Source organism: Agrilus planipennis, unplaced genomic scaffold (genome assembly GCF_000699045.2).
Source record: "Agrilus planipennis isolate EAB-ADULT unplaced genomic scaffold, Apla_2.0 scaffold17, whole genome shotgun sequence".
NCBI classification, from domain to species: Eukaryota; Metazoa; Arthropoda; class Insecta; order Coleoptera; family Buprestidae; genus Agrilus; species Agrilus planipennis.
The window spans coordinates 1,318,363-1,328,955 of NW_020439021.1; the positions used below are offsets into that span (position 1 = coordinate 1,318,363).

The window sequence follows — 10,593 nt, forward strand, 5'->3', positions numbered from 1 at the left end:
AAGAAAAAACTTTTTTGTGTATTTTACGATATCCCTTCCGATTTTAATTCAAGAAAAGGTTTTTGATGATGCATTTTTATAATGAATTAACACTAATTATCAGCTTTTAAAAGTGCTACTTATGCTAATTGACAATCAGTTAACACTGTTTAAATTAGCGTAGATATTCACTAAATAACTATTGTCTGTTAGCAGCGTGTACATTTGTTAGTAAAGATGCTTGTAAAAATAAAAGTATCAAGTACATACAACTAAAACAATTTTTTCTGGAAATTCATTGTGTGGCATTTTCACGTATACCCTATTACGAATAGGCTTTCATGTGGGAAGCAACTGAAACAATAACCTGCATAAAATAATTTCCTTTACGAGTAAATGATGATTAGAATTTTAAATACATGTGCTAGCACACAACTTGTTGCATATAAATCGTGCAAAACTTGTTGGATTACATACGTGCGGTTAATATTTGCAATAAGTGAATAACCCATTCTTCTTAGAAACTGCCACAAAAACTATGATATTAGGTATCTATCATGTGACAGTTTAAGTAAATGTAACTGTATATTCATCTAAAATTAAGAATTGTGAACAAATTATTATAAAACGAATAATACGAATATTATACTTAACTTGGTTATATTAATAAAATTATAAATTTGAAGACAAAGTTATTATGTTAAACACGTACATATTAAAATACTCAATTGGTTAAAATATGTAGACAGTAAATAATATAGTAAGCTGAAGAAAAAACAAAAATAGAACTTTTGATTACAAAAGAAACCGCTTCATAATCACTATTCAAACACATATAATAAAGAAAACTGGCAAGTGGTCACGTATGTAATATATTATAGGACTTGTAAATGTATTCTCCTTAACAGATAAAATATTTCAAATAAATATTCAGTAAGTATTCATATCTACGAGAATTTTTCAATTTTGGTTGGCCCAACTAATTAAATCATAACTTTTTTGACGCCTTCAAAAATAACAAAAGCGATACGGTTTTCTTCAGTTCTCATTTTTTTTAACACGGCATATTTGATAATTCTAAGTTTTAATTAAAAATAATCCAAATAAAGCACTGTTTTAATGTTCTGAATTAAAAAAAAGAAACTCAAGAAATACATAAATAGTCCTTTTTGTTTTAATGTTTGATTAACACCATTTCAGACATTATACAAAATAAAGACGATATTTTTATCAAGTACTTACAATTAGTAAACATTGAAATAGTTTCTTTTGTTAATATTACGTTTCTTTACGTTTTTTTATTTATTGTCATTTTGATAGTTATCGATTTTATTTATTTTGATGAAGCACATGAAACCATGTTGAATATGTATATTTGGGCTGTTCCAATAAGTAATATCAGTATTAAGTAATTATCTGCAGATGGTTTTTTAGACCCTCTTATCCTTGGTTTTTTTTTTTGGTACCTACATATTAAACCATTACTTATTGCTTTTGCGCATAATCGTTTTCTTCGCTGATTTCTAGCGTGCAAAATAACAATCACAGTAAATTGCCCAACAACTTTTTGTTTTCAATTATTTATTGTTGCATTTCCTTGAGCTGACAAACCGTAAAGAAATTTCTTTCGTTCACCAACACGATAGATAAGAAGGTTGCGTGATTTGGTACCAAAGTTTTATGTGCCCGATATAAATTAAGTTAAGCATCTCTCTTTATTAACGGCTAATTAAAAATTATATTGTTTTGCACTATAGTAATAATAATAATAAAACGTTTCGTCTTTTTCACGTAACATGTAGTAAGATTTTATAAAAAAAAGGCTAAATGATATATGGTGTATTGCCCGTTCGACTTTTGTTGCTATAGGAATGTTGTACTATTAATTTATTACTAAGTATGTGTTCGACGAGGACAGAAAATTTACACAAAAGAGCGAAGGGGGCAGTCGCTTTTCCCCACCAAAAGTCACTGGATGTGTGGATGGTATGCATTTGTATTTGTCGAGGAGTTTAACAATTTCGTATACTTCTGTAAGCATACGGTACCTAAGTGGTGATGCATTTATGAGAAATTGTGGTTTTTCGAGTGGAATTTGTTGCACTAAAACTCTGTTTTCCTCGCCAAGGACTTTAAAAAGGATACCCTTACAGTTTTCCTGATTGTTGTGTGCGTGTAAGGTAAGTTTGAATTACCAAAAGGTCCGTTTCTTGTCGTTGGGTCGAACCTGTTGCACCTAGGAAGAATCAGTGTTCAAAACCGGTTTACATTACATATTGTAATCTGGAAATGCTGAAGAAGTGATTAATTTGCATGGGAACGTTATTAATTAAATATTAAATACTCGAGAATTTGTTAAATGTCCTCAAAACTTTCAACTGTTTTTCGTTGTTGACTTCAGGGTCACTTAAATGTCTTGAACCGTTTCCTAATTACATAAATTTCGTAAATTTACGATCAATTCACTCAATTTGTGTGCGCTAAAAACCTGCAAGTTATGACCAAAACTTTAGAAATTTCTATTCTTTTCGAAGAGACGTTCATAGTTCAATTTAGAACATCAAAGTAGAGCAACAGTTGTTTTTATTGTTATTACACGATAATAGATAAGTTGAATATATTATGTCGATAAAGTACTTAGCAATGGACAAGTTTTGTTTCATTAGTGGCTGATGGTGCCTGCTACATAATAAATAAATACGTAAAAAATTAATTAATTATCTTTCAATGATCATTATAATCACTAGAATTTATCTATCTTATAGTTAAACCCTTACTTTTATTACTCTTATTTCATTTGTTTTTTACCAATTGTTAACGAACCATTTTATTCATTTACTAAACCACAGCAATAAAAGGCACTAATTGATTTGGTTTTTACGTATACTGAAGTAAGATATTTCGCAGAATTTGTGAACGAATTGAATTTTCCAATTTATTTGATCACTATATTACAATCATCTTAATCATTATCGAATCAAATCATAAAATAAACGATTGATATCTTCATTATATGATATTTTTTACTAGGTAACTTTTATAATTAATATTTTCATGACGATTTAAATATCATTTAAAATTAAATACGTACCTAATTAATTCTGTTCCATATTTTACTAATATTACATATTAACAACATAATGTAAAGGGCCCTTTTTAAGGTACCAAAAAAATATAACGTAAAACGTGTATCTATTAAAAATTTTAGCCGACTTTATATACTACTTTTCTCTATTTCATATCTGCAGTAAATACTTACATTAATTACTCTAGTTCTTATTAGTTAATTTCCACGTGACAAGTTCAAACAGTTTTTCGGGTTGATTTTTCCTATACGCTATTTATAAATTTTCCTAATATCCCCACCAATATTATGTAACTACAAGTGCAATTGCAGTCTCATTTTCTAATTAAATTCTATTGTTGGTAGTTCCTATCAATGAATTAATTAACGAGATACTGTCCTTTTAAATAATAAAATTCATTAGCAGTCTAAAAATACAGAGAGGTACGCAAACCTACCAAAATGTACAGAAACTGTAGTTGCTTACGTATTTTTTTAGTTTTTCATTCGGTTTCAGATTTTCGTACATAATGTGAATATGTATTGTACACTTTACATACGACTTAATTGACAATTTATTGTGTGACGTAATTCCTTCAATGCTAATTTTACTGAACATAAGTCATTTAGCTCCTTGTAGGTACTATACGATTAGGCAAAAAAGTTTTTATCTGTTTTTATGTCCATTTTTTTATGCACAATGACCAAATTGACAACCATTTGTTTTTATTTCTTTAACGTGCTTTAGAAAATAATAATTCGAATCTTTAGATTTGTTTAGGATCCAAAAAAAAAAAATGCGTACAGCGTAGTTTCAGGAAAAAAATATTTCAGAATTTACCCTGTATTTTTATTCTTCTGATCATTTTCTAACCGATTGGAGTAACAATACTAATAAGTGTTGTTTTGTTATTAAAACTCTCTTTTATATGTTGTTGAACAAAAGAACAACGTTGTTATTACCTGTTTGTATGCAAATAAATAAACAAATAAGCAGTTTGTTTGATTGTTTTAGAAAAAAATAACAAACGAACATGTCTGTGTTTGGCATGGTGTCCGCAGTTGCGGGCTTTGTAAAGGTCCGTTACCTTGTTGACAAAGCCATAATCGATAACATAATTTTCCGATCGCATTATCGAATTACATCAGCCATCCTTTTCCTTTGTTGTATTATAGTTACAGCAAACAATTTAATTGGTAAGTAAACTGTACTGCTACTCTGCATGCATTGGTACCCAAATTTAATTTTTAGGAGATCCAATTCAATGTATTAACGATGGGGGAGTCCCAGGACATGTTATTAATACTTATTGTTGGATTACGTACACATTTACCCTACCCCATGAACAAAATAAACCTGTGGGTACACATGTCGCACATCCCGGTCTGGGAAATGAAAATCAGGAGAAGATGTACCATAGTTACTACCAATGGGTTCCCTTTTTCCTTTTCTTCCAGGTGTGGAAATAACTCGTTTATTATTGGAAAAAAATTACATCTTTACATCCAAAACTGAAGTGTTTTTATTCCTTTTTTTTTTAATATTTTAGGGAATTCTTTTCTATATACCACATTGGGTTTGGAAGAACTGGGAAGAAGGAAAAGTGAGGATGATTACTGATGGAATGCGAGGGTGTTTGGTAGGGGCCAAAGAAGAAAGAAGTCACCGACAGTCGCGCCTTGTTCAGTACCTTATCGAAACCCTTCACATGCATAATACGTACGCATTTGGATATTTCATATGTGAAGGCCTCAATTTTGTTAATGTCGTAAGTATAATAACTTAACAACGCAAACAATTTAATCAACTGTTGTGCTGTTATCACCAACGCGCGTACAAAAATAATTTAAACGAAAAAGTTAAACAAAATTATGTAGATACGAGATTAAAAATGGTCGTTTAATTGTAGATAGATAATAATGATACCAAAATAAAGATTGACACAAAAAGTAGTTTTTGAAGTCTCAAAAAATTTAACGAATCATGAGCTTCCATTATTTTTTTATCGAAAATCGTCTAGGTTCATGAGAAAATAAAAAAAAGAAGACCGAAAAAACAAAATCGAAACACTGCAGAAATGTTTTTGATTTTGTGTGAATTTTTCAGCTTTTCAACATATTTTTCACGGACAAATTTTTGGGCGGAACGTTCTTACAGTACGGTTCGGATGTGATATCGTTTTCAAATATGGACCAAGAGAATCGTACTGACCCCATGGTTCGCATATTCCCCAGAGTTACGAAATGTACATTCCACAAATTCGGTCCATCCGGATCGATTCAGAAGCATGATGCGTTGTGCGTTTTGGCGCTAAACATTCTCAACGAAAAGATATATATCTTCTTATGGTTCTGGTTTATACTTTTGGCCGTTTTGTCCGGCTTGGCTTTAGTCTACTCTGCCGCAGTGGTGCTATTGCCAAATACGAGAGAATTTATTTTAAGAAGACGATTTAGATTCGGAACGCCCGATGCAGTCGAAACAATTGTTAGGAAAACTCAGGTAAGACATTAAAACAAATGATTGACAAAAAAATTGAATATGAAATATTCTCAATTTTTACCCACTACACACATCCTCAAATTAATGAGGAAAAATTGTTGCTGTTGTCACACCCCCGCCGGGAATCGAACCCGGGCTCTTTGGCTTTACGCGCCAATGCTTTGACCACTAAGCTNCTAAGCTACGGGTTCGATTCCCGGCGGGGGTGTGACAACAGCAACAATTTTTCCTCATTAATTCGAGGAAGTGTGTAGTGGGTAAAAATTGAGAATATTTCATATTAAAACTAACTCACTTCGGGAAGATTTCTACATTGTATAAAAAAATTGAAGTTTCTATCCACTCTTTCATTGTTTCAAAAGTTGAATGCTTCTTTAAAGAGTAATAAGTGAATTAAAGTGATCATCATCAGTCCCAAGACTGATGTTCATCCAGATCTGTAACTATTTGTGTGCATTCTGACTTATCTAACTTTCTAGATTTCAAAAATTGGTACTTCTTCTGTTTTTCGTCTTCAATTGTTATATAAGCTCTTGTATTTTATTTAAGACTGTCTCTAGCTCCAGTGATGCAACTTCTTTTTTTGTTTAGGTTGGTGATTTCTTATTGCTGCACTTGCTGGGCCAAAATATGAACTTGATGGTGTTTGGAGAAATACTAGATGAGTTCGTGCGACGCTTAAATTTTGGTAGCAATAGCAATTTACCTTCAGCTCCGTCGACTTTGGAAATGAGTCCTATATATCCTGAGATAGAAAAATATGGAAAAGAAACGGAAACATAAATGGTCCCTTGAGCAAGAGACAGACAAAATGCTTATTTCTCTCCTCGCAGCATCACTGCAGCAATTGCATATAATAAGTTTTATGAAATGAACAAAAAGAAAATGTTGAAATTTTCCAAATCAAATGCCATTTTAGTTCGACGATCTCATTTTCATTTGTTTTATTGTGACATTCTTCGAAATATGTATTTTTTTTTAATTATTGATAGTGATTAAGCGTGCTAAGTAATTCCTTGTGCTTTTTTATGAAAATATTATTTTTTTATATATGTATAAGTTTATATATTGATAACGAAATGCATTGAAATGTGCTTATGATAATTATACCACTATTTTTTGTTCCAAAAAGAGACTGCATTAAAAATGATAAAAATATTTTCAATTTTTCTGATGTACTTTTATATATAGTATAAATAAAGATTTTAGATTAATATATTTTTCAAAGGTATACACGTATTATGTAAAATAACTTTCTAAAGACACCCTGTATATAGTTTTAGGAGCTTTGGATATGCAACACATTTAACATCAGTGAAATGGTTAGTCTATAGGTCACGTCCATAATTTCACTAGGCATAATTTAATAATAAGGTCTTATAAGAATGACAACATTGTTATTGTCATTTTCACTATAAGATGCTTGTGGTTATATTAGAAGCAGTGAAAAATTATATTCATTGTTCGTTTATCCTATTTTACAATTATTAATTTTGAACCATTCTATAAACTATTGTATGGTTCTACTTGTTACATTGTTAGTAGGTGCGTTTTCATTTTATTTCTTATTATGGTTATTAGCTAATTACGTTTTTCTAACCCTTTTTTTACAGATTGGCCTGTAAATTAAAGAAAATTGACGTTTATCTGGATACTACCGAAATATCGACAAATGAAATTGTGTGCAATGATGCAGTCATTGTCGTGTTTGGTTCTTCCTGTACTTCAATTTGCTTTTTGCTGTTTGTTCTTCCCCATAGATACCTTTCTTTTCATTACGTTGAAATGGTCGAAACATTTGGTAGTTTATTGAGGTGAGAATATATGCAACAATTCTGTTACCATATTCTCTAAATATTATGTGCAGAGACTAAATTAAAGAACATTTGAAAGTTATAAATGTAACATGTAGCAATTTACTTTACAGGAATATTATCAAAAGAGTTGGACATTGATTGAAGCAATCCTTTCAATTCATCCTAGATGTTCCAATGTCTTTTATCTATCTAAAACATAAACAAATGGTAAGTTACATTTATTTATTTATTTAGTCATAGGAGAAATCAATGCAATTGTTCCCAATATTGTATGTGCCAGACTATTACAACTCAAAAAGATTCTTTAAACAAACACGAAACCTAAATTTTATTGTAAAGTTTTAAAATTATTTAGACTTTTNGATTTTGATAGTCTATTATTTAATTGGTGAAAGTTATGGTTCTTAAATATTTTAAAATGAAGCTAACATAATATTGTTTCAACAGGATGCATTTAAATGTATTAAATGAACAAGGAGACAGAAAATAAGAAGGATTCAAAACCTGGAGAAGTGGAGCCCCTTTAATTTTCCCTCCCCTTGGGCGTGAAGGTGCAATTTCCAGAAAATATATTCAATCCGAATTACACTGTTGCATAAAAGAATGGTTGCTGTGCGATGTTTGGCTTATTTCACTTATTTCCTTTCATCAGCATCTACTAAGGAATAAAATTCGAGCACCGTATAGTGATACTCAAGGTGAGCTATTATTTTGAAGTTACTCAGTTTTCATAGTAATTTGCCACCTGTAACATCTATGGTTTTACTTCTGATAGTTATCTATTGTTCACAGCATAAATCGATGTTACCGTTTGTCTATGGAGTTCTCTTTTAACTATCTATTGTCCACTTTATAAGTTGACATCGTGCATCTACGGTTATTTCTATTGCCTTTAACATTTATGTATGACATGAATAAAGTTGACGTCTCGTCGCCTTTTTATAATTTAGGTGTTTTACTTGCGTTTTTGTGCATTATTTTACTTAATTTAAATCCCTTTTTTGATTGATTGTGCAATTAATACTCTTTTTTGTCCATCTCTACAGATCGTTTGACAAATGGGAGAGAAATAAAGTTCAAGTTGATGGTACTGAAACAACATGTACAATGTTTGGTGGACTTCATTCTTGGTTTGCTGTTTTCGTCTTCACCTTGCAACATTATGCAGTTAATTTTCAAGTGATGAGTGAGAGCAACTGAATACTTCTGTGAATTCCACTGAAATAAGAAATTTTCTGCATTGGCATTCCTCTTGGATTTGATTTGCTTTTCACACCTGCATACTTTGGAACATTACGGTCTATAGTTAATTAAGGTGAGAATACTTGATATTATTAATTTTAATTGCTCCATATTAATCTGTTACCACCGTATCTGTTTCAGGTCGACGTTGGAGAAGACAAAGATGACCCCGTAGTTAAAATAGTTCTATATCTTGCATGCTCTATGTACTAGAATTCAGGTTCATTTTGTTCAAATTAGTTCTTTTATTTTGCATGTTTTTTTGTAGTTTATTTTATTTAAATTAGTTTTTATTTTGCATGCTTATTTTTGTTCATTTAATTTAAAGTAATTGTTGAATGTAGATGTTTTTATTTTTTTTTATTTATTTAGTAGTAGTGTAGTAGTAGAAATAACACGTTTAGTAGTTGTAGTATAGTCTAACCTTGCTTACCTCTTCGCTTAGCTTACTGCATATTCTTCCTAATTTGCTTTGCATTTACCCTACGAGTTCTACATGATTCAACGTTTCGTTATCGTGTGTGTTTCTTCTNGGCGTGACCAATTCGCAATATATAATACGTAACATTCTTCTTCATTTTTTCCAATTAATTATAAAATAAAATCTTTATTGTTTCAGTACTTGAACCATTCTTCTGCGGATTTTTCTTTTACTATTTGGAGTTGTTGACCAAGAGGGTAGACTTTACAATATTGCTATTCCAAAGTTGTTCCATCCAAATGCATTGATAAGGTAGGATTTTTTTTTTTTCATTTCTTTAAATTTAAAATTAATTTCTCTCTTATTAAACGAGTTGAAAGTATCAAAATGTATTAACTTTGTTGAATGAGTGAAAAGAATTTTATAGTTGGAAATTACCGAGGAGCACTTTCAACCTCCAATATAAATACGTTCTAACTTCTTTGCTAAATTAAATTCCTGGAGTACCAAAATTTAGTAGTCTGCTCCTGCTGCACTGCAGACAAGAATACGTTGCAGTACAGTGGGTTGCCGAAAGAGGAGCAATCACAAGCAGTATTTAAAATTATTTCTTTTAATTATCATCCTACTTTTATCCAAAATTAAGCCTGTGCGCAGTTGTTTAAAAGTATAGATAGACATGCTACAGTGCGAGTCCAAATTTGTGAGCAGCTAATATTTTCGATATTAATAAAATAATCTATTTAAATTTGTTATAAACAGCCTAAGAAAGTAATTTTGATTTAGTAACATTAAATACTTTTGATGTAAATGAATGTTTTCCACTTTGTTTTGTGTATTAGCCGAATGTAGGTATTTTTACGATGCCTACTGTACATTACGATTAGATATACTATTTTATTGATAGTTTTTTATACTTAAAAATAGAGACATAAAACTTTATTAGCATTATTTGGGAAAATTGTGCCGTTTACTTTTCAATAAAATTTTCCGTTATAAAATGACACTATAAAAAATGTAATAAAGTAATAATTAGCATTGCTTGCGGTTTTTAAAATTTAAAATAATCTACCCTTTTTCTAGTTTGCTTATATAATAGTAACGATAAGAACAAAACAATGAAAGTTTAGTCTTCTGTCCGATAACAGTTTTTCCTTTCTTAGGTACCTAAATTCTTTCAATTATTTCTACCCTTTTAAGATAAACCTTCTGAATAGAATCTTGAATTCCTTCGTTAAGAACAAAATTTATTGGTTGGATTAAATTTAAAAAATTATTTACAATATTAAAAAAAAACAAACAAATCTGGGGCGAAGGTTCTTTTTTATTAACTTTACATTTTACACACCAACATATTCCCTTAAGGTGTAAGGCTTTCGGAAAATAACAATTAAAATAATTTAATAACTAATCCTAAATTAATTAACCATCAGGTTCTATTTAATTTAATACTAATTTTTACTTTTATTATCTTAATTCCATTTTACTTAATGTAACATAAAATTACCAATTTCCTAAATTTTTACTTTTATTATTAGAAAACAATCTGTCACCTTGAGGTTCTTAT

The 10,593-nt window shown here is 30.2% G+C and overlaps 1 protein-coding gene and 1 long non-coding RNA gene across 2 annotated transcripts; both read left to right on the forward strand.

Annotated features, from left to right (window-relative positions):
- Nucleotides 1-1,917: 1,917 nt before the first annotated feature.
- Nucleotides 1,918-6,704, forward strand: LOC108744422 (innexin inx3). The gene is made up of 6 exons (XM_018480174.2): nucleotides 1,918-2,159; nucleotides 4,059-4,240; nucleotides 4,296-4,501; nucleotides 4,594-4,812; nucleotides 5,151-5,546; nucleotides 6,138-6,704. Exons 2-6 carry the CDS (start codon nucleotides 4,078-4,080, stop codon nucleotides 6,327-6,329), a joined length of 1,176 nt encoding a protein of 391 aa, XP_018335676.1. The 5' UTR covers nucleotides 1,918-2,159; nucleotides 4,059-4,077; the 3' UTR covers nucleotides 6,330-6,704.
- Nucleotides 6,705-6,923: 219 nt separating this feature from the next.
- On the forward strand, nucleotides 6,924-9,338 carry LOC108744332. The gene is made up of 4 exons (XR_001938953.1): nucleotides 6,924-7,091; nucleotides 7,160-7,360; nucleotides 7,474-7,570; nucleotides 9,225-9,338. It is a non-coding gene; the product is annotated as an uncharacterized LOC108744332 (long non-coding RNA).
- Nucleotides 9,339-10,593: the final 1,255 nt, after the last annotated feature.